Below are 25,520 nucleotides of genomic sequence, written 5' to 3' on the forward strand. Positions count from 1 at the left end.
TCTAGTAAAAATTAAATGGGTCTGTCATATTTCATAACATGATGAGTTGCCTGCCCTGCATTAAATGTAGAGTAAATTGCCGTGCACAGCTTTTAGTATGTTCACAGTATATAGTATAACTTAATTACTGCAGTGAAGACGTGTGAAAGATGTTAAAGCCATTTCCTCGTAGCGGAACATTTGGCATCTAATCGATGTTTAGGGGACGGAACTACATGTGCGACGGACAAGCATGGGAACCACGGCTGCAGCACGTCAGGTGAATCAGAAAGTCAATAAATGTTCTCACTTTATATGAAGATATTAAGCCTGTCAGTTAACCTTAATAAGCCGCATGCTTTAAAATGTCTAAATGACCGTCAGACTTTCTCACAGTCAGTATTAAGTCCGCTTATAACCAAATTGTTTGCTAACTGGAGCTAGCGGACGTAGAGCTAAGGTCGCAACTCGACATTAATTTATCCCTTGTAATCTCTTTAGATCCTAAAAATTGATTTGCGTCCTGCTCAGTGTTTATCTTAGTTTCATAATATGTGTAAAATCGTGGACTGTCGGCAATGTTTTGTGGCTTTATGTTTTATTTCCCTCAGGTTCTCCGGTTGTCTGTGAGAACCGCCGCCTTCTCCCTGCTCAGCCCCCCTCAGCTGGGGTCCTGCCTCCCCCTCCAGCGTCAGTGCCTCGGTTGCGGTTTGTTCTGTTCCTCCGCCGGTCCCAGTACTCTGCCGTCAACCCAGCACAGATGCAAACCCAACCATGAATCTGAGAGGCCGGACACAGAGCTGTCCCTGCAGTCCCTGGTTGATATGGGATTCACAGACGCCCAGGCGGACCAGATATATGAGGCTGTGTCCAAAGTCAGAGGTGGAAGTGCTGCCAGACACGCTCTGTCAACTCTCTCAGCCCTCTCTGTGCTGGGGCTCACTCCCTCCAGTGTGTTGAAGCTGCTGCAGAAATGTCCTCAAGTGTACATTGTCAAAGAGTCACAGCTTCAGCAGCGCATAGACAACCTACGGAAACTGGGTCTAATTGAAGGTCAGGTGTTTATCACAATTAATCACATTTAATCCATTTTCTTATATAAACTTAATATGTACTGGATACATACTTATACTTGTTGTACATAAGATGTTATTTTAACCTTGTGTCTCCCCATAGGCAGTCTCCAGAGAGTAGTGGCCCATTACCCCCAGATCCTGACTGTGCCCATGAAGACAGTGAAACATGTGGTGGCCTTTCTCAGAGAGAAGTGCTTGTTTACTGCTCAGCAGGTCACAGACATCCTCCGAGACAGTCCGGCCATAGTACTGGAAGATCTGGATCAGCTGGAGTACAAATTTCAGGTCAGTAAGTCAAACAAACAGACACAGCAGAAGAGAAAATGTCGACTGATCAGTTCATAAATCAACAGAATAATCCCGATTTAATAATTGTTTTCATCATCTACAGAACAAACTAAGATCAAACAAATGCAAATATCTTTATTTCATTCCTTTTCTTTTTTGGCTTTTTAAGGCTTTCTAGACATTTGATTTTATATAATGAAAGATTAATCACAATAATTGAAATTATGAGTTTTAAGTTCAAATAAATATGAACTGTACATCTAGAAGTAGGACAGAGTTAAGTCTATTTGTGTGTGTTTAACAGTACATGGGAAATATTTACCAAAAAAAGCGAAATTTTCATAGGGGGGCTAATAATTTCATCCTCAACTATATATATATATGGCTACTGCCTATCTTACCTCTGAAATGCTACATAAGAATGGCCTGACCTTCCCCCAGTGACACCCTGAGGTGGCGTGCTATTAGTCTGCAGGGGAATTGTTCAGTAATAACAGGTAGTTTGCTTTTAATATCAATGTGAATTTACAGGGAACACAGATATATATTTCTAGGGCTTTACTGAATGCAATACGCCTCTGTAGTTTAGCTCCAACAGGAAATTATATAATTCTTCCCCATCATCGACTGTTTGGTTTCCGCTAAGACCTGCTCGTCCACTGCCCTTGGGCATTGCATTAATAACACACAGAAATAATGTGCTTTTAAACTATACAGACCTATGTTTTCTAAATGTGACAGTATTTGTGTATGGAAACAATAAACACCTTTAGTGCTCCCTCAAGTGGCTATATTTGAAATCACAGGCCAGAGGCAGCAGTGAATGTAAACGAGTTAGTGTCTTTTTTCATCAAGTGCAGAGAGAGGAACAACCCATTTAGCCACTGCTTGTCCAATCTGTGTAGCTTTGTGTAAAATGTCAATTGTAATAATAATACATATTATTTATCCGTCCCTCCACAGTACGTCTACTTCCGAATGGGTGTCAAACAGGCGGAGATGGTGAAGTCCAGGGTTTTCCGTTCCACTCTAGACGATGTTCGTTGTCGACACTGTTTCCTGGAGCGTAGGGGTCTGTACCAAACCCCGGACAAGAAAGGACAAACGACCATCGTCAACCCTAAACTGGACAGCATCCTTAATGTCAACCAGGACACTTTCCTCACAGCGGTTGCAAAGGCATCATTAGAGGAATATGAAGTCTTTCAGAGACTTATTGCCAGAGAATGGCAGGGACAGGAGAAGCAGTATGGCACCATTAAAGCTGACAGTGATGATAATGATGAAGAGGAGGAGGATGAAGAAGATGAAGAGATCGAAGGAAAGGCTGGATACAGAAAGAGAAGGAAGAAATGACGGTGAGGAAGGGACTCAAAACTGAAAATAACTGTGCAAGAAATGATATGATGATGTGTCTGATGTTAATTGACAAAATAAAGTCTTTCGTGGTAAGTGTTTTATATTATTTTCATCTAAAACAGTTTTGCATATAAGATCCTGGTTACTGTTATCTGATATGCTCTCATTTGAATTATCCCATGCTAGCGTAGCGACAGACTGGACTGAATCAGCCCTCTGATTTGGAGTAGAATTGGGTGTTTGTTTAAGTGGCCACAGGCGGACGTGACATGCTTTGACGTCAATGTGAGGTGAGACTCGGGTGAGGACTACAACACGGCTAAATATTTTTTCCACCGTCAGAAGGATTTTGGGCTTCCCTTAAGTGCCCCCATAAGTTAAAGCGATTTCAGAGCCTTAATTTGCTGTGATGCTTGGTGCAGTGAATTTAAGGGGAGCAATGTGAATCTAATCAATTCACCCTAATGTGCTCCTTTGTCAAAATCTTGGGTGGAAAACACTGAAGAAGCAACAGCATGAGGAGCAGCTGAGAGGATGAAAAGCTCCACCCCGTTACTATGTTACAGCCAAGTGGCGGCCAAGCTTTTCCCATCCATATATTGGTCCATCTGTGAGAGTCAACAAAGAGTGCATCAGATAAGGCCAGAGGACAAGACAAGTCATACGAAACCGCCCATCGATTTACAGGAGCGTTAAGCCTAATGGATGTACCCCATCAAGCATTTTCTGTTCTGGACATCAGGTAAGAAAACTCACCTTTGGCCAATCAATATTCTGTCAATAGATGTGTCTGCATCAATAATTTTTCTTTTGTCATGTGTGTTTGAGAGTAGTCATTAGCATTTGTTTGCATTGCTCTACAAATGTTATTTTTCCCACTACATTCTGATACCTGAAAGTGTAGGTAAATTTAAGCATATTCAAATTCACAAGTCATTTTGTTATTAAACTTTTTATTTGAATATAAAATAGTTTGTGCGTGTTGCTCCTAATGTTGTATACATGTCATGGAGCTTCATCATCAAACCAGATAATAAGAAAAAATAGAGAAATAAACAAAAAAAAGAAGGAAAGAAAGAAAAATTCACATAATTGCAAAAGAACCTACACTCTCCTATCACAGTACTCCTATACAGGTATACTTGTATCTGAACGTGTAGGCAACTTTAGAATTAGAAAAATTAGGAATAAAACAATAATGGTAACTAGAAAAATAAAGATAAGATAGATAAATATACAGCAATAGGTAAAAACAGACAACACAAGTTACTTCATCCCCACTACAACAGTTGTAATGAATTTATGCACTATTACATGGATGTTTTCGAAGGTTTCCAAACCTTCAGCTAATAATTTAACTTCAACTCCTTCATTTGCATCTGTTTGTTTTCGTTTACAATATTAGCAGACAGTACCTATTTGCAACTGCGGGATCAGAGTCCGTTTATTATTATATGCTGTTAGCATTTGAATTTTAGAAAGGGTCTGGCTGCTTATTTGAATGATGATCAACAAACTCAAAAAACTGTAGAAAGAGCGGCGTCATGAATGTAGCCTAATTTTAGATTTTAAAAAAAATGGTGTATGAGAAATGTCACAGGGTTGTCTAGCCCGCAGTACATCAAGATGATGGATATAAGAACAGCTAGTGATTGTTTAAAGACCATAATTCACAGTGTTATTCTCTGTCATGTTGATACCTGTGTTTGGACAAAGTTATTAATTTAGTTTGGATATGGCCTAATAGTGTTGTATTGATACATACTGTGCAGTTAATTAACCTAAAAGTAACAAAACGGTGACAAGGGTGCTAATAAAAATCAAATATTAGCTGCTCCGGTCTGATAGTTGATATTAATTTATGGTGTTTTCATTCACAGGGAGCTGCTGGTGAAGTAGCCAGCACATCATAAAACACTTCAGTCAGCACAGGTGTGTCTCTCTCTTCCATAACTCAAACACAAAATGACATCCCAGTTACTGATTAGGAACTTCACCCAGGAGTGGGTTGAGATTCTGTGGCGGTGGCAACTCGAGTTGTTTTTCATCCCCTCCACGGTCGTCACTCTGGCCACTTTGTTCGCCAACCCCGTCCTCCTGACCTGCATCTTCCTGTCCCGCTCCCTGCGACAGGAGACGCGCTACCTGCTGGTGGCCAACACCCTGATCGCAGACATGCTCTTCCTCGTCCTCAACATGGCCACGGTCATCTGCAACGCCGCCAGGGCTCAGATACCTCTGCTCGTCTGCGACCTGGTCACCGTGGTCACCGTCACCGCCTACTGCTGCGCCATCCTCACCGTCACCCTCATGGTGGTCGACACCTACGCCGCCGTCCGCTGGCCTCTCCGCTATCACGACATTCTCCCGCCCGCACGCACGCACTACATAGTGCTGCTGCTGTGGGTGGTGGCGGCCATGTTCCCTTTCACCCTGGTGATCATGAACGAGATAGAGAGGGGAAATCTAAATGAAAAGTTGCCCATCTGCCTCGTCCTCATCTCCATTCGCTTCACTCAGGGCCAGAACCTGGAGTGGATCCACCTTTACTTCTTCGTTGCTGCCCTCGTCTGCGCTCTGCTCATTTTTTACTGCTACATTCGGCTCTACATGGTAACAAGGACACAGGGCATCTGGCAGAACCGCTTCTCCAGGGCCCGGGTCACCCTGCTGGCCCATGGGATGCTGCTCCTGCTCTACTTTGCCCCTGGCTTTGTTTTCACCCTGGAGCTCTTCCTGTTCCAGAAGAAAGACATGAGTAAAGATGTTCTCGTGTGGATCAACACAGTCAATATCTGTGTCCTCATGATGCTGCCCAGAGCCTTTGCACCGTACCTCTATGGGCTAAGGTACAGGGAGATCTCCGATACTCTCATGCAGCTGCTACACTGGGACAGAGACAGGAGACTCAGCCTGACCACAGTCGCATAAATGACATCAGAGCTGTCTTTTGGTCATAATTATTCGATTTTACATTTCTTCTAGTGATATGCTGTACATGTCTTCAGAGTAGCTGTCCACCCAACAAAGAACTTGGAGGGAAATGCCCTCAGTGTCACCAACCATCCATCAAGCATAATCACCAGAATAATGTCTGTATACAACATAACATTTAAAAGCATTTTGTTTTTCCACATTTTGTTGACCAATTTGAAATATGTTGGTTGTAAACGTGTTTGTCCATAGTGTTTACAAACTCAATGCTAAGGATATAACACTATATTGCTTTTATTTACATGTTAAATTACTGTGTAACCCTAGATGCTGCCTTGTCCATGTTTTATACCATATTGTTTACACACAATAGGTACAGTGAAATGCAAATAGCACTTTGTCGTTCCTGATAACTGTTAGGTTAGGTTTTCTCCTGTGAGACCTCTTGTATTGCAGTGTACACATTTAAACAAAAATAAGCTGAATCCCTTCCTTCCTAAATTTATGTCTCCCTCTCTTTTTTTCAAAATATATGAGCTGAATTTTTGACTGGCATTCTTACTCTGCTGTACAGTCACTATGTAATGTTAAGGCTATTATATCTGACACTCTGGTTTATGACTGTAGGAACAAAGCACTTAACTCCATTTGCCTTCAAAGCCTTGTTTGTCTACAAGTGCATGTCCGTCATTAACAAATGGTTGATTGACTTGGCAGCCGAAGACATCAGAGGAAAGAGCACCTTTCTTCAGCTGAGAAGGTGTGTTGATTAGTCATGGTGAGTCACTCTTACCTCTGTAAAGTGGTTCAGCAGCTCAACAGCAGAGGGACACATTTATCTGTCCGCTGGGCTGCGTTACTGCTTCTTTCTGCAGCTGTGTTGCCTCTCTCTCAACACGTGGACTGTCACCCCCAGCTCTTCACTGAAACTAGTACAACAACAGCTATTGGTATTCATTTCCATGGCTGTGTAATACTACTATTACTACTACTACTGATGATGATGATAATAATAATAATAATAATAATAATAATAATAATAATAATAATAATAATAATAATAATAACAAATATGACATTTCCATATTGTTCTGACTATTAACCTGCTTTTCGTGAAATTGTTTGCTCTTGGTAAATCTCACTTCGTAAATCTTTTTCATGGTTCTTTCAGGTCACACTGTTTTGTTCCAGTGAACTTGTACAGGTGCTGGTGCCTGGAGGCAATCAAAACTGCTGCTCCTCTCAGCAGTTCACCTGTGCCAATTTCCTCATTTTAGTTGTTTTGCATTGTTGGCTGATGTGTTGTTGATGAGAGTTCATCATGTAGGCTAGGTCATGATGGTGGAGTTGGATGTTTTTTTAAAAATATATTTAAACATCCAGTGACAGTATGTGTGAAAATGATCCTCTGTACTGACAACACATGGTTCAAAACAGTGTATAATGGCTCACTGATAAACATCGAGGACTTTTTCAAGGAACTCAGTTGGAGCTCTAAGAAGTATTTTGCAAGTGTGAGGAAGTTGTGACATGCTTTGTTCCCTCTAAGCTCCTCCTTCCTGCTCACCTGAAAAAAGGGGCACATTGTCTCTCATCTCGCTATCACGTGCCCAAAGGATCAGATTACAGTTGTTTTTATTGAGCTCGTATACCTTTACATTATGCATTCTGTACTCAAGACTGTTTTCCCGTTAGATGTCTATATGTCTATGTAAAAACACGCTCCTATGATTAGTATTTTGTTCCCTATTTAAAAACATTTACAACAATAACAACGTTTAATACCATGTAATGCGGTCCCATAAACTTTCATCCAAACGTTAACACGAGTTCGACGATGAAAATCGATATTGTTTTTGTCATGTGTTGCTCAACCGCTGTTTTGAACTTTTTCTTCACTAAAAGCAGTTTGTTTGCAAACAAAGGATAGCCACGTGGAGCGCTGGAGGCTCCTGGGAAATGTCGTTTTTCACTGCGTAGGAAGCGCCTATAACTGTTCAGTTGAACTCAGTTACCCACAATGCACCGCCACAGCAGCTGAGTGTGGGTGCAGTGGGCTGGATTTTTTTTTTTTTTTCTCCTATGACAAGTATATATGGGTCCAGTGTTTACAGTTAGCTAGTTAGAGGTCTCTGTTTTTGTCATTACCTTAAAGTCAAAATGTCCCGGCTGTATCACAGCCCAGCTTCTTTCTCATAACCACTCGAGAGCAAATATTGCAAAAAGATACTGACAAACTTTTTCTTGAGACAGATTTATTCTTCTCCATACTTTTTTTTTGTGTTTGTTTTGTTTTTTTCCCCTCCCCTTGACTTGCAGCTGAAAGGACGCTTCATCTGGAAACTTCTGCATAAGGTAACATCTTTTATCTACAACAAAGGCTGTTACAGTTTCAGAGTTATGAATATACAAGTATTTCTTGCTTTCCGTTTAAATTTGTCTCGACTGACTAAGTAGAGCAACGTCTCAGTCACTCGTTTTTTTTTAGCATGTTGTCAGGGGGTAACGGTCGGCACGAGGCAAGTCTCCTTTGTCTAATGAACTACAGCTCATAAGGTTTAGTTACCTGACTTCACATATGTTTTATTTATTGTATTTTCACTTATAATTAGATAAGTGCAGTGTTATATCTTAAGTTATTTATATGTTACATATAAATACCCACATGCTACACATAACATATTTAGGTGGGATAAATAGGCTATATAATAACAAAAAAAGAGAAAATAATAAATAATGATGTTATTTTGTCATAACACCAAAGTTCAGTTTGATTTGATTTCACCTGGATAACAACAAGACAGTTTAAGTTCTGCCTTACTTCATTTGTTGTTGTTCTTCTTTGTTCTTTGTTTCATTCTTGTTCAGTGGTTATTTGTCACATAACAAGTGTAACGCGTCAGACACCTCCTGCTAAAGCCTTTGCTCTGTTAAACCTGACTGAGGTGCTGCTCCTTTCAAATCACGCACGTGAACAGGCTGAGTCTGCTGAGGCTGAGCCAAGATCCAAAGTTAAAAATAACCGGAGATGAATGACCTCACAAGAGCAAAGGCCAAACATGCTGCTTTGACAAAAGCACTACATGGGCATAGATAAGACATTTTTTTAATGTTTTAATCAAATTAAAAACCTGAGCACAGGATGACCTGAATAAGCACACAGCCCTTGTGGATCTGATCTGAAGCCTAATTAATAAGGGACCTTGGTTGCTATAAGGACTCCTTAACTATATTAAGTGTTTTAATATTACAGATTTCTCATAAAATAGTGAGTATGAGTCAAAATTGTCAGTAACCCCAGACTTGGCACTTCCTATTCAAACCATTATAAAGTGTCTGTGAGCATCCCTGCCCCCACTCTCCTTCAAAACAAACCTGACACACATACGTTGGCCCTCCAACTGTTGCTCAACCTCTCTCCCGCCTGTGTCTTTTTCTTCCGTCTCGTGCGGCCCCATTGTTCCACAGGGCACAACTTCTTCACAGCAGTGATGGGCTAGAGGAAGTCCGCATGGCTCAGATTTCATTCCTTGGAACTACTTTTCCTAGACATTTTAGCAATGTCCCGTGGGCTTTAACATTTTTTGTGGGACTCACATGTTCTCCCCCCCCCCCCAACGTCTGCACACACTGCACACATGCTTTGTGGCTTCGCTCTGTGAGAGCTTGGTTTGCATGCAACACATTTTCTCAGTCTGTACTACAGAAGTCTAATTAGGTTTCTGTTTATGAATGTCATCTTTTTCAGGCTCCCCCCTCCTCCTCCTACCACATCACATTATCTGGCCTTTTTCCTGTTTTGATAGTAATGTACTACATGCCTTTCTATCCTCAGTTCATCTTAAATTAAGAGAAGGTCTACATTGAAGGTGGCAGCCATGGTGCTGATTCTGGGCAGAAGGATGAACAGGGAGGACTCTGGGATCAGAGACTCTCCTGCTGTTAAACGCAAGGTGACGTCAGAAAGACAAACAGACATTATTTATGTTTTTTTTAATCTATCAGCTTTTGTTTCAACCTATTTAAATCACACATTTTTACAAATCTTTATGCATGTCGTTGTTTCCAAAGGTGTTTGAGGTTGATTCCAAAACTTTATCCAGCCAGGATGTCTTGGACTTCTGTTCTGGCTCGTCCCACTCAGAGGGAATCCTGCAGGTGTTCAATGAGTTTCGTGACTGCCGCCTGTTCACTGATGTGGTCATCAGCGTGCAGGGCCGTGAGTTCCCCTGCCACCGGGCTGTGCTCTCCGCATGTTCCTCCTATTTCAGAGCCATGTTCTGCAACGATCACCGCGAGAGCCGCGAGATGCTGGTGGAGATCAATGGCATCCTGGCCGAGGCCATGGACTCCTTCCTCACCTACGTTTACACCGGCCGCGCCAAGATCACCACAGAGAACGTCCAGTTCCTCTTTGAGACCTCCAGCCTCTTCCAGATCACCACGCTGCGCGACGCCTGCGCCAAGTTCCTAGAGGACCAGCTGGACCCGTGCAACTGCCTGGGCATCCAGCGATTCGCAGACGCCCATTCCCTGAAGCAGCTCGCCAGCCGCTGCCGCAGCTACGCCCTGGCCAACTTCTCGGAGGTGGCTCAGCACGAGGAGTTCCTCGACCTGCGCAGAGAAGAGCTGGAGGAGTACACCGGCAGTGACGAGCTGTCCATCGGCAAGGAGGAGGTGGTGTTCGAGGCGGTGATGCGATGGGTGTACCACGGCGTGGAGAACAGAAAGCCCATGCTGAAGGCCCTGCTGCACCATGTGCGCCTGCCCCTCCTGCACCCCAACTACTTTGTCCAGACGGTGGAGGGAGACCAGCTCATCCAGAACGCCCCAGAGTGCTACCAGCTCCTCCACGAGGCCAGGCGCTACCATGTGCTTGGAAACGAGATGATGTCACCAAGAACTCGTCCACGCAGGTAACTGAAATATTGACGTGCAAGTTATGAGGAAGCTAGAGGAAAGATCTGCTAACCTAGATCTTATCCCCAGAAAGTGCGTTACAGGTCTTATCTCTCCAGCACAGGCTTATTTATGCTTTGTTGCGCACCAGTTATTTTTTTAATGAAAAAGAAAACAAGACTTGTTTGATCTCCTTTTTTTTCTTTTTTTGTCTTGTTGGGGTAAAAGATTCAAGTCAGAGTAATGAAGGAAAACGTGTTTTCTTTAAACAGGTAGTTGATGCCTCATCCCACGTTGTGTTGCAATGAGGTTACAACTTGAGGTTACACATGAACTCTGTGCTCCTTAGCTGTGTTGTTGTTGTGTGTGTGAGTGTGCGTGAGTGTGAGAGGGACAGGGAGTGCTATTGTGCTGAACAGACAAATGTGTCATTGACTGAGCAGTGTTTTGTAGCCCTATTTTGAAATGGAAATGATAATGAAGCAGGAAGGGCATGTTCATACACAGACTGGTTAGATGGGAAGGAGAAAAAAAAAAGGTGATGCAAGAAACAGCAATCAAGAAGTGTCGAGTCTTGTTATCATACCAGCAGTGTAACTCACCTTGCTGATGTGTTTGGCTTCTAAGTCTCCCCACCTGTTAACTTGAGACTTATTTACCATGGTGTTTTCATGTTCCCAGGAATGTTCAGTTGGATGTTATGATGTAATTGATAGTTTACCATGTTTGATGAAGGATAAAGGTTGGCACTGTCTGAAACCTTATAAATGAGATCAAAATGGACCAACAGCAGTACATCTGCTCATGTGTGTTTGAGCGGCTGTAAGGGTTAAAGTGGGAACGGTGCCAGTTGTCAGTTATTGAGGCTGTGTGACGTGTGGCTCAGGTGTATTGTGCGAGTATCTAGGCAGATCTGTTCAGATCAGCAAGCCAATCAGGCAGTTGGTTCCCGCACTCTCGGCTTCGTTTGCCCTGAGGGCCAAATCTCCAGTTCAAAACAGCTGCCTGATTCTCCCTTTTTGTGTTTACACCAGGGCCTTCTCTTGGGAAGTGTCTAGAATGTAATTAATCACATGCCCACACATAAAGAAACAACAAACCTAGTCTCTTACCTGAACCTGACCTGTACTCTATCACATGCTGAGTAAACACACGGGGAAATGTAGGGGAAGGGTTAGGGTGTGTGTGTGGCAACAGGAAATATACATCAAAATGTGTATATACGTATATATCAGGGCTGGGACGATATGCTTTTCTCCCGATTCGATTCTTCTACGATTTTTTGGATGCTGATTGGATTTAAATTGCGATTCTACGATATTGCCGATTTTCTCGATTTTTAGTCTGCATTTTTTTTTTTTTTTAAGTATATTTTTTGGGCTTTTATTGCCTTTAATCGATAGTGCAGTCGAGAGAGAGACAGGAAATGGGGAGGCAGAGAGTGGGGGAATGACACGCAGGAAAGGGCCGTCCGACGCGGGACTCGAACCGGGGCCGCCTGCACCGAGGACTGAGCCTCAACTTGGGGCGGCAGCTCTACCCAGTGAGCTAAACGCCACCCCTTTAGTCTGCATTTTTAACACCAGTAAAACAGTTGAATGATTATGATTGTCTACAGACTATTCCAGGAGCCATATTTCCCCCACAAATACACATCACATGTAAGTTAGTTTTTAAGATTTATTCAGCAGCAATATACTGTATAATGTTTACTCTCTTTTCAAAAGCCTCGACTGCATTAAAGAGGCAAAAATAAAAGAGTATAGAAAAAACAGGCTTCTAAAACCTTTCTGACAAAATGAGATATAGACTGAGGTAAACTGCTACATTTTAACATTTATATCCACACAAATTAACATACTCCATTATAAAGTGAACTCAAACCCCTTTCAAAACCTGGACTCTCTGTATGTAAAAAAGGCGAACAAATGCACATTGCACAATATTTAAAAAAAAAAAAAAAAAAAAAAAGATTTTTGGGAAAAAAAATTGATTTAAAAATCGTCAAAAAATATCGCGATACTTATGTGAATCGATTTTTTCTCCCACCCACTGTTTGTGTGTATTACCACATTAAGACCTAAGAGTCTCTGTCTACTGTTGATGTTTTGCAATGGCGCACTAAGAAAAAAAAAAGCTGCAGTTAATTAACTCTGCTGTAGGAAATACAGTCATATTCCCGGCATGTGTTGAACACCCAAATAGGAAAGCATTAAGTACCTTTGATTGATACCTTCATTGTAACCTGCATTTTGAAGATAAGTGAAGCTGATGACTGCAGTGCAAACCACAAATCTGTTCATGTCCTGACAAATGTCAACTATGTGTAATTAGAAGTCTCTCCATGTGGTGATGTGTGAATGTTGACGTGTCTTTGTACCATTTGTATAGGCATACACATACTGTATCTTAATTACATATCGTGTCTATATATTCTTTTATGAGATCTTTTAATTTGTGCCTCTTGTGCTTGTGTTTTCACAACATGGAACTTAATTGTTTTTCCCCTCCATCTCTTCCATGTCTCTCCCTCTATCCTCTCTTCCTCTGAATTCCTCTGTGAAGGTCAACTGGCTACTCTGAGGTGATCGTGGTGGTCGGTGGCTGTGAGAGGGTGGGGGGCTTCAACCTGCCCTACACTGAATGCTATGATCCAGTCACAGGAGAGTGGAAGTCACTGGCCAAACTGCCTGAGTTCACCAAGTCAGAGTACGCCGTCTGTGCCCTCCGCAATGATATTCTCGTGTCAGGTAAGACCCTGTCTACTTTGTTACAGACAGCTTGTAGCATTGCTCTACCTAAGGTGGAAATAGACATAATACCTTTATGTTTATCTCATAGTTTTTTTTTCCTTTTCAAGAAAAAGCATTTTGGCTATTTGATATTCATAAAAGCTGGTAACTTAAAATCCATGTACCTTGCTATTCACCAGTTTATTCTATGGTTAGACTCAGTGTATTCTTGTTTGTTTTTAGAGTCCAGTTTCTCTCGATTATTGTTGGGTTGCGTTGCATCCCCCCCAAATTGACTTAAGGGACATTATCAGTGTGAGTCTGTGCTTGACTTGCTGTCTAATCTCCCAGCAGAGTGGCAGGAAAGGCTTCAGTGGCCGTTTGCCCTGTGTTATTTTTACAGCTTCAGCCTGTTTGAGTTGAAGGAAAATATGAGCGCAACATCTGGATGCACTCTCCAGGCTCAGGGCTGAGAGAAACCTTCATTGGCTCGCTCAGGCCTTTCCTCTTCCTATTGGCTGATCATCAGGGTCACTACCTTTTGCATCTGCTCAGCAGCTTTCTAGGATCCCCTTCACACCAACATCTAATAATCCTTTTCAGTGTGAGACTACTCGAAGAAGTTATTATGTTATAAGTTAAAAAAAACAACAACCTAAAGCTGAGATATTATAGGTCACATGCACTCCTGGCAAAGCTGGAGCATTTTTGGAGCTTAGCACGGGCCAAGTGTGGTGTAAGCCCTCCTTGGAGAAACAAAGGCTTAAATTGAACAAGACATTACTTTTACATCATCTATTTTTAATTATGAAGTCAGGGTAAAGGCAGTTGCCAAGTTATACTTTGATTTGAATATGTGCTTTGTAGAAGTTACAGTTTGATACCGTTGGTGGATTCAGGGCATTGAGGTAAAAGGTTGTTTTTTTTGGAAGGAATTATTTCCAAGAAAATGGATTGACACAACTTAAGTTTAAAAGTGCCTGCTAGGACTTGCTCTGTATCAGCTGCAAGACACGAATGGATAAAAACAGCAGTTGGAACATATAGAGGAGAGAGAGAGAGAAAAAAAGAAGGGGGGAAATATGGAGAAAAAAGTTCTTCCCTTCAGCAATGTTTATGCTTTTTTCACGCTCTCACTGTGCCAAGTCCTCACGTGTGCTATCAATCTACCCTCTAGCGCTGCCTGGAAAAGTCAACATCCCCCTCCCTCACCCTAAAGCACACACATGCACAGTGCACTACTTTATTGCATATTATGATCTTCATTGCCCCATTTTCCTTCTTTGTTGCCCCACCTGTATTGATACACTTAATCTCCCTTTTCTCCACTGTATATATATATATTTTTTACCTTGGATTTCTCTAGATTAAATTCCCACACAGGCCTCCCGTTCTGCCTGTCTGCCTTCCTCCTCGCAGTGGGAACTGGTGCAAATACCTTGGAGGTCCTCCAGTGTCTAGCACAGCTGCAGTGAGCTGTGGTCTTAAATAGGATATGTCTCTACAGGGTAGACAAAATCTCTAATGTCTGTGCTGGGACAGGGACTCTGGACACTTCTGACTTTCTTACATTCATTGCATTGTAATGAGCCAGAGTGGGTATACTGGATTAACACAGAAATGCACTGAGTTGAGAAGTACTTCAGATTACAGTCAGATATGATCTAATCTCATAACATGGACTCTGTTTGAATTAACGTGGCAACAGGAAATACCTCTTTGCTACTGTCACAGTAGGAGATTAAATGCAAGTGAATAATATGTGTTGAGCTGGTGACTTGTAAAATACATGTGACAGACATGACAGTGGGTTTCTTGTCATAGTTGCGTGATGTCAGGAATTCTCTAACATATGGAATTCAGCATTTGCAATCGACCTGCATAATTACTCACAAAGCTGTCACACAAATCACAATGGGACCTCCCAAAGACAATGCCTCCTGATACTTAAAAACAGTTATTAGCAGCAGTGGTCCTCCCCATCTGAGCTGGTAGGGCGACCAAAGGCTGAAAATATCCTTTAACTAGATCACTAGGTTTGTAGTAAGTGGTGCTTCTACCATCAGTACATTTTCTATCATGCAAATCTTTAAAGAAAAACCTGGGCCTCCGGGGCAGCAGACTGTCTGGCTCTTTTACTATCCAGGAGATTACTGAGTAGACTAACTTCCACCTCTTTTGTTCATTTTGTCTGTATGGTGGTACAACTTATGATGATTGAACATATATTACATCATATACAACAAATAAAATTGCCATTTCTAATCACATTTTTATGTAGTCCATTTTTTTTCCATATCTATCCTTACCTGTCTAGTTTGTCCACCAACTATCTTACAATACAGGCAACTCCTGCTTTGTTTTGCATGTGAATGCAGAGACACCTTGGCAGCTTTTCTTTATGCCTTTATCGTTGCTCAATAGAACCTCCCACATATTTTTAGTTTGAGTGCATTATTAAGTTTTAGTTTCTCTCTCTACAGGACATCCAGTTCTATAGGGAGCGGTGATTTTCATTAATAATCTGTAAATTATTAACTGATACCACTGCCATGGGAATAATTTAAGACTTGGTGTGAAAGAACACAGATTGTCACTCTCTGTTTGTTGGCCTCCATGCTACCCACATTCTCTGTGATGTATACTTCTTGTGAATGTATGGTTGGATGAAAGCCAGCCAGGTAACTGCTGCTGGCTTAAATAGCCCTGCAGTGATAAACTTGTTTTTCCAATCATTTAACACGTTTTTCAGTTGACCTACATAAGATCATGTACTTGTTTTTTTTCCCGATGCTAAAAAGTTAGCCTATGCTTCTTGCTGTATTTGCAAGAGAGCGTTTTTGCTTTTATTTGATACTAAATCAACAGGTGTGTGTGTTTGATGATGGTGATGGAGATGTGTGTGGGGGTGGGGGGGTGGAGGTTAGTGAGAGATCGAGAGAGTTAGGACACGTGTCAGGGCTTGTTAAAAATGTGTCTGGGTCACAGCGTAACCTCGTCGATCGACAACTGTTGTTTTTCTCTACAACGTGTTTGTCCAGAGATAACAGACGAGACACTCGAGCATTATGTCTTAGTAGTTGCTGTAGCTCTGTTAGCCAGCAAAGATCCTGGGTAAGCTTTAAATAATGGCAGTTGATTGTAATTCAACAAGTGTGCATACATATGTGCCTACACGTTTGTGTGTGTGTGTGTGTGTGTGTGTGTGTGTGTGTGTGTGTGTGTGTGTGTGTGTGTGTGTGTGTGTGTGTGTGTGTGTGTGTGTGTGTGTGTGTGTGTGTGTGTGTGTGTGTGTGTGTGTGTGTGTGTGTGTGTGACTGTGACCCAGCTCAGGTCACAGTCAGATAAGACACTTACCTTTCTGCTCCAGCCTGGCTAAAGATTGCCTTTACATGAACACAGTCCAAAGCTGAGAACAGTTCAGGTTAAATATTTCACATATCTTATCAATTAGATGTGATTGCTAAACTTACTTTTCCACCCTTTTAATCAAACTGCACTTGAGTCTTGAATATTGATCATTATCTGGCATGTTTGTCTTTTGGTGTTTTTAGGTGGTCGCATCAACAGCAGGGACGTGTGGATGTATAACTCACAGCTCAACCTCTGGATCAGAGTGGCTTCACTTAACAAGGGACGCTGGAGACACAAGATGGGTGTCCTACTGGGCAAGGTAAGGTGGGAGTCCTATCGGGCACAGAATTGACCTAATATACCTATCTGTAATCATGTTAATGTCCATGACTTACTTCATACTTGCTATTCTTACTGCTGTGCAATCAAAATGAGTAAAAAAAATCATGTTTTTATTCAGGTTTGCAATGGAAATGATTTTTCTAATACATCAAATATGTCTGAAAGGGAGATTTCTGTGCCTTTCTTAAACTAGCTTGATGTTGTCATACATGTAGAAGACATTGAACACAGCCCAGGTTGACTGATCACAACTGGTGAGGTGGTGCAGGCCTGGTATAACCCAGTAGTCACTAGTCAGCCATATACAGTATATCTTCTGTTGTAATTCCCTAACACACAAACTAAAATCCTTTTTCCCCCTAGACATTCCTATTAATTCCCCAAAGCACACACGCATTATACATTTACAATGAGGCAATTGTGTAGTTTTTCAGGACAATGTGGAACATGAGAAGGAATGCAGCACAATATGATTACCTGGTATAAAGTATAAAGAGATTGAGACAATAAACAAATTCCATGGAATCACCTGCTGGAAAACTGCCATCGATTCACACCTTTCACAATCATATGACCCATCCCACTCTTGCCTGCAGACTTGAAGAAATTTGTTTTTGAACATACTTAAAGCCTGGCATGCCAAGTGATGTTTAGTATCTAGTCTAAGACCCAAGCCACTCTGGTGAAAAAGATGCCACTGTAACAAAAACATTTAAACATAGATCTTATATATTGGTTTACATTTGTTTTTTTGGTGGATCTGTTTGTGGCCCCAGGGTTTGTTAACGGCCAGTGCCAGCTCATCTCACACATCCTGGATACACAAGAGCACGAGGAAGTTTGCCTTTATTTTAAACCGGTAAATAAACAAGCATCCCAGTGGGTGGAACGGCCCAACCGATTTCCCCCATAATGTATCCCACACATGGGAAATAACTCAACCATCACTTTTAATTATTATAATTAATTGAATTATACCTGCAAATTTTCCTATCCTTTGTAGAACTGTTTCTGCCGTACATCCTAGTCCTCAGGCCCCGTATATACACTGTACACAGAGAGCTGACACCAGTTTGGTTATGAAATCTGAGTAAACTTAATGACTACACGTGAGCTGATCTTTTATTCTTGATCACTGCTTCTACTCTTGAGCTGTTACTATTTACAGTGTGTGGTGCAGGGCCAGGTGGACATTCCTGTTTGAGGGTAATGGGAGTTTAAGGGACGTGTGCCAGTTCCTCACACATCCAAGTTAAGGACTAAGCCTGTGTCACGCTTCATGTGTCTCAGGCTCAACCACATAAGCCTGGAGTGGCCACTCATAGTTATAAAAACTCCAGATAAGCCTGTAAACACACAAACACACAGGCATAATTTGTCATCCTTATTCTGTAGATACACTGCATACAACACGACGATGCTCATGTGACTGGGGAATGTTGTAGGCTGTTTACAAGAAAACAAACTCTATCATTAGATTAAAAGTAACTATATACATAAGCTGTGAAATGTTTGTAACCACAAATTATGTTTTGAAATCTAGATTGTCAAGTTTTACATCTTTGCTCACAGTTGACAATTCTTGCATTCTTGTTTGTAAAGACAAGCAAAATGCAAAACACATGCGTCTTGAAAAAGTGTGTTATTATCTGTTATTAGCATTACGTAATGAAGAGTCTGTCTTGGACGAAGCATAACCAGAGATGACTCAGCCTGATACGGCACTCACAAACAGCCAAGTGTGTGCTTTAGCTATCGTGTGTATGTCTAAGAACCCACATTTGTATACACACATAAGGAACATGGACACCAAGCTTTGGGCTAAAACAGCACTTTATTTACTTTGTAAAAGATGGGGCATGACTCAGGAGGGGTTTCTTGTCATCTGCAGCAAACACACTTTAAAAAAAAAATACTGTAGAGGTCTGCTTGAGGCTGTACTGGATTTCCTATGACTACCAAACAACACCCAAAATATTCAGTTTCCTTGTTGTCACAGAAACGCCAACACATGTCCGCAATCGAACTACACGCTGCTCTTTCACAACAGTGAGGTAATGAGCTGGACGATCACACTGGGGCTATAAAAGTCAGTAATTAAGCCCAAAATGAGTCATGTATCAAGGTATGGTGTAAACACGTTGTACTGATGCTGCTGCTATTTAACCACAGGTTCAGGCGCCATGATGTATTGCAAACTTAGACAAAAATGATTTAATAATGAAATATAATGGCTTAGTAGAAGTACTTTAGTTCTACAATGCATTTCTATATCAACCCAAGGCCTGCAATTTAGGGGTTAATGAGGTTAGGCATCACACACACAAGCTAAGACTGCTAACAAGCAGTGGCACGTATGTAGTCCTTGCACAACATGTATATGCACTAAACACAGGAGAGACTCTTTTATCCAGCCTTTCCTGTGTCTGTCACACATGTGGTTTTGTACTTTCTGTCCCCTCCTTCTCACATTTTCCTATTTGTTTTATATTTTCCTCAGAACTCTAATCTCAGGTACTTATCCTGTTTAATTTCCTCCCAGATAGGATTTTCCAGTGAATTTCTCTTGTTATGTTTTCACTCAAAATTATACCTCCATCCATCTTATAAGGATTTATCTCCAATGTTGTTTTTCCTTAGAATTCAGTTAACCCCTCCTCCCGAATTTGTACCCAGCCATTTCCTCTTTCAGTCTGTAATTTCCCCTTTTGAAGTGCTGCCCTGATGCTCCAGCAGCAATTGTTGTAAACAAGCCTGAAAATATGCATCAACGCTTCCATTTGTTTTACAACTGTATACTTGTTAAGGCACATTGATTCATGCTGGCAATGATGCAAAGTCTAAACTCTAAAAGCTGGTTTTCATAAGTATAGAAGTACAAGAACACCCATACATGCTCTTCTCAGTTCTGTGATGTCCTGTTGGACTGGTCTGGTTTCCACAGAGTATAAGCAAAAATAGGTCACCACTTGTTTTCCTCTCCCTGTTATGGCTGCGCTTGGTGACGGCTGTTCTAATCTATCATAATGTTTCAGTCTTTCTCTCTCTCTTTGTTTCTCTGACAATCTCTCTCTCTCACTCACTCATTCTCACACCATGCGTTTTCCCCCCGAAGTTGCACATTCTCTTTGTTTCTCCAGCGGCCACTACTTCTCACTTCTTTACATGTTCAGGAAACAGTTAATCATTCAGCCCCAGCCAGCGTTTGAAAGTGGCCATAAAATAGGCTGTGAATGTGTTTCTTCGGGGCTTAGTGAGTGTGTTTGAAGAGAGTCATGAATCGCATCAGGTTTAGTGAATACGTGATAGCCACATACCCTCAGACGATATAGAGTATGTGCTCTCATCATCGAGTAAGTGTGGAATTTAGTGTATTAGAATCATATGGGGCGTTTTATCGAGTGAGGTGGAGCTTAGTCGAGGCGAAAAGAGGAGAGTGATCCAGTGCCCACCCCCCAAACCCCACTCCCTAACGACACAGTATTCAAACAAACTTGTGTCTGGACATTGTCAGGAGCATTAAAGGATCCGTTCACACAAAATGTGAAAGATAGTATCTTTTCCTTTAACCTTTTCAAGTATTTCATTGTCAATGATTTCATTAGGGACGGGACATTGTTTCTAGAAAAACCCTCCACACTTATTTATTTTATTAATTTAATTAGAACAAAATCCATCCCATCATAAGCCCCACTGAAAATCAACAATCTTCATGGTTTTGGAATAAGTGACCAACTTAAAAGCAACTCTCTTATCTCTCTCATCCTATCTCTTTACCATTTCTCTTGCATCTCCTCGGCAACAAACAGCCTGTATGTTAAGACAGTTGTATGCAAAAAGTATTAGAGTGAACTATTCTCTGTTGATCCAGGAGTAGTCTTGAGTGCCTGCTGCTACATGTAGGGACTGGGACCATTGAGAACATGTGATTGTTAATACACACTGACAACACTACACCTGAAGCATCGAGTCAATGAGTTCATCAAGGGGTTTCCCCTCTCTATCCATTTTTCAGTTAAAAAAAGCGGTAGTGCTGTCAGTTGGCCCAGGTGTTGAATACAAATATCCATGTGTCCAATCCACTTCCCTCATTTTGTTCCCCCTTTTTCCCTCCAACTTTTTTTGTGTCTTTGTTTCTCTCTCTCTCTCTCTCTCTCTCTCTCTCTCTCTCTCTCTCTCTCTCTCTCTCTCTCTCTCTCTCTCTGTCTCTCTCTGTCTCTCTCACCCACCCCCTTTGTACTTGTTTATGCTTCAGATCTTGTGGAGAGACAGGAATAGCCTGATTGTTTTCTCTTGCATAAGACCAGCCTGTTGTGTTATGTTTACAACCAGTAATGCCACTCATTGTGTATCCTTGACATGTGATCTGATCCCAAATAATCGAATAGATAGAACTTGAAATCTTTGCCTCATGTTCCTGATTTATTTCTGCTATTCTTTGCGCACAAGGAGGATTGTATGGTCAACCACATGGCACAGTCCCCCAGCTTGTAATGCTTTGGCTTTCTGTAAGGTTTATATGATGGAAATGTATTAACCAGATTATAAAATTAAAAGAAAAAGAAGGGATATCCAAAATGAGGCTATAGCTAATGGATATTATTATTTTGAAGTGTGCATTATAATGGGAATAAACAGATGACATAAAAGAAAATGCAGATTCAAAATCCTATATTTAACTACAAGAATTAATCTTAAAATGAGTCATGACCATCACAGTAGTTGACCCCATAAAATAAGACACTCACAGAGCTATGACGAGAGACAACAGTGGTATTTTAATGTTGTCACCGTCAGATGAATGGAGTTGAAAGTAATATTGAAGCTTCAGGAACGCAAATGCACCCATGCTTGCAGGGAAGCAGGGCACTGTTTACAGATGAGGGAATGGTGGTTGCTCAGAAACAATACGTCATGTTTCCTAGTCTGCACCTGACCATCTGGTTCTCTGAGGGCTGACGTAGAAATTGTTGTATTTCATGAACTAGAACGCTTAAATACAAACATCTTCTCTTATTTTGAATAAGTGTATTTATGTGCTCATTTGTAGAAAGGTTGATGGTAAAACAGAACTAATTTCCCCAGCTCTCCATGTGTAAAATGCCACACAAAAGCTAATCCAAATATGTTTGCTTCTGTCCTTAAGGTCTATGCTGTGGGGGGATACGATGGCCAGAGCCGCCTGAGCAGTGTGGAGTGTTACGACTCCTTTTCCAACCGCTGGACGGAGGTGGCTCCAATGAAAGAGGCGGTCAGTTCTCCGGCCGTGGCCAGCTGTGCCGGCAAGCTCTTTGTCATCGGAGGAGGACCAGACGACGAAACTTGCTCAGACAAGGTATGCAACGGATGTGTTCTCCCCCTGCCACATACTTAAGCACATAGTGATGAGACATGGAGTAATTGTTGTCCCTGAATGCCTGTAGTATTCAGTGATTATACCTTAGAGACACCAGGAAGTTCAAAGGATATGCAGAAGCCCATTTTTTCAAAGTAGACAAGTTAGACAGTTGTCTCGACCTCAACTTTACTTACTGGTGTCAAGGGACGTATGTATTTAAATCAGGTCATGAACAGGCATCAAGCTACAAGGCTACAAACTTTAGATTGGGTGTGTTAATAATAAAAAACATCTACTGTGCATTTTGTGAAGCAAAATTCTGAACAACTTCTTAGAGAAGGAGTACAACGTTAAGTCTGCATCATGTCTCTGACCTATTTCTGTCCTCCACTCAGTATGCAGGTTTGATCAAGCTCACACACTCTGCATGATTATTTATTTTACATGAATGTTGAAACATTAATAGGTTGTACTAATGCACTTTCCAACTAACAACTGAAAAAATTGCATGAGCTTAGTCGACTGCTACGGAAAATCCCTGCAATACACAATCACTAATAAAACAAAGCTTTATGATTTATAAAGATCAGATTACCAAACATTTATGTTTTTTTTTTAAGCAAACTGGCAAGATATGAGACACAATAGAAAAACAGGAATTCCTGTGAAACGCAACAGATTGGCTGTTAACCTGATGTGATAACAACCACATCCTGGTCAGTTTAGTCTCCGTAGTATCCTTATCACTATTTTTACTGCAATGATTATATCCTGATTATTATCTCCATGTTTTTAATCATGCTTTATTTTGGGTTTAATATCACATGAGTCATTGATTGAAACACATTTACTTAATGAGATATTTCAGATTGAAGGAAACCGATTTACTGTGGTAGAAAACGTTGGCATAACAAGATTCAGATCTAGGGGTCAATGTTGGGTAATAATTAGTGCAATAATTTAAAGATTAGTTCATTAATCATCTGTACAGCAGTGTCACTGTATAATAGTGTGGCTGTGGTTATATAACCACAGAGATGGGAGCATGACAGGCTACTCTGGAATACCCTCATTATGTTTTGACTGACAGACTGCTGAAAGTAAACAGGAAGAAAGTGGCATTTGCAGGAATACAACTTTAGCATTTTTTTCTCCCCCATGGAATAGCTTGCATGTTTGTTTGTGTCAGTGCGGGCTGGAGACTGCACATCCACAGACAGAGAGGCACTGATAAAAGTTAACAATCTCTGTTTCTCTAACTGCACGATTGACAATTTGGCTCATTGTGGCTTAGAGGGACCTCATGTTCATGCTGGCTCAAGTCCCTTTGGGCTACTTATCTCTGGAGTCTCCTAACAGGTCATTTACATGGTAGTCAGATAAAAGTGTGGATGGAGAAAGAAGTGCGTGAGGGAATGCTTGGATTGTATGCAAACCACAAAGAATCCGCTCCACTGAGCAGGCAGTAAAACCCCAGAATGAACTACTTATATATTTCTGTTATTTCCTCCACAACAACCATTTCCCCTACACATGGTATATGTTACAGAAGTATAGAGAGCGTGTTTTTCTTCTCTTTGTTTTACCACAGGCAAAGAGAACTAAATATGTGCAACTGTGTGTCACAGGTTCAGTGCTATGATCCAGAGACGAATACTTGGTTACTGCGGGCCAACATCCCCATCGCCAAGCGCTGTATCACAGCAGTGTCCCTCAACAACCTGATTTATGTGTGCGGAGGTCTCACCAAGTCCATATTCTGCTATGACCCTGCAGAGGACTACTGGATGCACGTGGTACAAACCTTTAACAAGCAGGTAATTGATGAAGTGGAAAATCTTGAGCTCTTTACCAACAGACTGTTAAACTTCAGATGTAAGAGTCCTGTGTTTGTTCACTGCGACTCTAAAAAAAAATGTATTTTCCGTCTCTCCCTGCAGGAGAGCTGTGGCATGTCAGTGTGCAACGGGAAGATCTTCATCCTTGGTGGCAGAGGGGAAAACGGAGAAGCCACAGACACCATCCTGTGTTACGACCCAGCAACAGGCATCATCACGGGAGTGGCGGCCATGCCACGGCCGATCTCCTACCACGGCTGCGTGACCATCCACCGTTACAATGACAAGTATCACAGGCTCTGACCATAAACAAACACACTGACACACACACACGAGAACTTCAACTCTTTCACACTTAAGCTCTTCACATTCACCCCATGTACAGAACAAACACACACGGCTTTGAAACGGGGAAAACATCTAATCATACAATATTGTTAATGTAATTTATTTTCTCACAGCATCATGTAGCAAAAGTCACTGTGGTGCTGCGAATCTTTTCCTCTTGTGTATCACAGTTACAACCCTTCTCTGGAAATGCTTAGTGGATCATAATGCTTATGACTTGTCTGTAACTCCAGATAAAGTGGCGTCAGGTTGACATGGAAGATTTGTCATTAGTAGTAACTGCACAAGGTTGGGGAGCATTGAATCATATGTAACAGAATTAAAGAAAACTGATCATTGGCTATCAATCAGATTGCAAATATTTGAGAGGAAAACATTACTTAATCCCAATTTAGAAACTGTGGAACACATATTTGTAGTAACATACATACTACAAACTGCAAGTTCCTGTACTTAGCTTTTCATAGAGCTTTTAAACAAACCTCATCATGTGACCTAAACACAGTTCACAGGGTTTGTGTTTACACCTGAGCTTCCTTTGAAAAAATTCAGACTGTTTTCCCATATAAACTGTGATATTTGTTCACATTTTCAAAGAAAACTAAATATTTTGTTTACTTCACTGCATGTTTTATGTATTTAATCAACTAAAACAGCTCCTAAACTCCTAATGACATCACTGAGCTTTATAATTGACTTTATTGTGTGACTAATCAGGTAATGGATAAGCAGGTAATCAGTTTGAATGTGAGCTTCCCAACAATGTGCTTTTATTACTGTGCAGAGTAACCTCTCCCTGAAATCTAGGTTGCTGACTAAGTGAAGTGAGTTCAGATTGCTCTGATGAACAAAAACAATGCCTTGAGGCAACAACTGAAACATATCCATACAAATCCAAGAGAGATCTGCCAGCAGAATAAAATTTATAGGACTGTTTTGACTGAAAGATGATCAGCCAGATTAGATCTCTGAACTTGTATCCACAAGCAAATATGTAGATTCAGTACTGTACAGCACAGCACTGGTAAAGACT

The 25,520-nt window shown here is 41.3% G+C and overlaps 3 protein-coding genes across 3 annotated transcripts; all 3 read left to right on the forward strand.

Moving 5' to 3' along the window:
* The first annotated feature begins 190 nt into the window (after nt 1–190).
* Nucleotides 191–2,782, forward strand: mterf4 (mitochondrial transcription termination factor 4). Its single transcript, XM_085805668.1, has 4 exons — nt 191–259; nt 591–1,032; nt 1,156–1,340; nt 2,307–2,782. The coding sequence occupies exons 1-4, from the start codon at nt 233–235 to the stop codon at nt 2,697–2,699; spliced, it is 1,047 nt and encodes a 348-aa protein (XP_085661794.1). The 5' UTR covers nt 191–232; the 3' UTR covers nt 2,700–2,782.
* Nucleotides 2,783–4,549: 1,767 nt separating this feature from the next.
* Nucleotides 4,550–5,692, forward strand: LOC146971243 (putative G protein-coupled receptor 148). Its single transcript, XM_085805670.1, has one exon. The coding sequence runs from the start codon at nt 4,668–4,670 to the stop codon at nt 5,631–5,633; it is 966 nt and encodes a 321-aa protein (XP_085661796.1). The 5' UTR covers nt 4,550–4,667; the 3' UTR covers nt 5,634–5,692.
* A 2,032-nt stretch (nt 5,693–7,724) lies between these two features.
* On the forward strand, nt 7,725–24,949 carry klhl24a (kelch-like family member 24a). The gene is made up of 8 exons (XM_085805669.1): nt 7,725–7,991; nt 9,472–9,589; nt 9,708–10,552; nt 13,101–13,285; nt 16,822–16,940; nt 22,110–22,298; nt 23,930–24,118; nt 24,242–24,949. Exons 2-8 carry the CDS (start codon nt 9,515–9,517, stop codon nt 24,440–24,442), a joined length of 1,803 nt encoding a protein of 600 aa, XP_085661795.1. The 5' UTR covers nt 7,725–7,991; nt 9,472–9,514; the 3' UTR covers nt 24,443–24,949.
* Nucleotides 24,950–25,520: the final 571 nt, after the last annotated feature.

This window comes from Trachurus japonicus, chromosome 17 (genome assembly GCF_045865225.1).
Source record: "Trachurus japonicus isolate A0001 chromosome 17, Traja_1.0".
NCBI classification, from domain to species: domain Eukaryota; kingdom Metazoa; phylum Chordata; class Actinopteri; order Carangiformes; family Carangidae; genus Trachurus; species Trachurus japonicus.

Coding starts and splice junctions, on each gene's coding strand:
- klhl24a (XM_085805669.1), top strand. CDS start 9,515: ATGGTGCTGATTCTGGGCAGAAGGATGAACAGGGAGGACTCTGGGATC. Junction 9,590..9,707: donor CTCCTGCTGTTAAACGCAAG/GTGACGTCAGAA, acceptor TTGTTTCCAAAG/GTGTTTGAGGTTGATTCCAA. Junction 16,941..22,109: donor TGGGTGTCCTACTGGGCAAG/GTAAGGTGGGAG, acceptor TCTGTCCTTAAG/GTCTATGCTGTGGGGGGATA.
- mterf4 (XM_085805668.1), top strand. CDS start 233: ATGGGAACCACGGCTGCAGCACGTCAG. Junction 260..590: donor CCACGGCTGCAGCACGTCAG/GTGAATCAGAAA, acceptor TATTTCCCTCAG/GTTCTCCGGTTGTCTGTGAG. Junction 1,341..2,306: donor AGCTGGAGTACAAATTTCAG/GTCAGTAAGTCA, acceptor GTCCCTCCACAG/TACGTCTACTTCCGAATGGG.
- LOC146971243 (XM_085805670.1), top strand. CDS start 4,668: ATGACATCCCAGTTACTGATTAGGAACTTCACCCAGGAGTGGGTTGAG.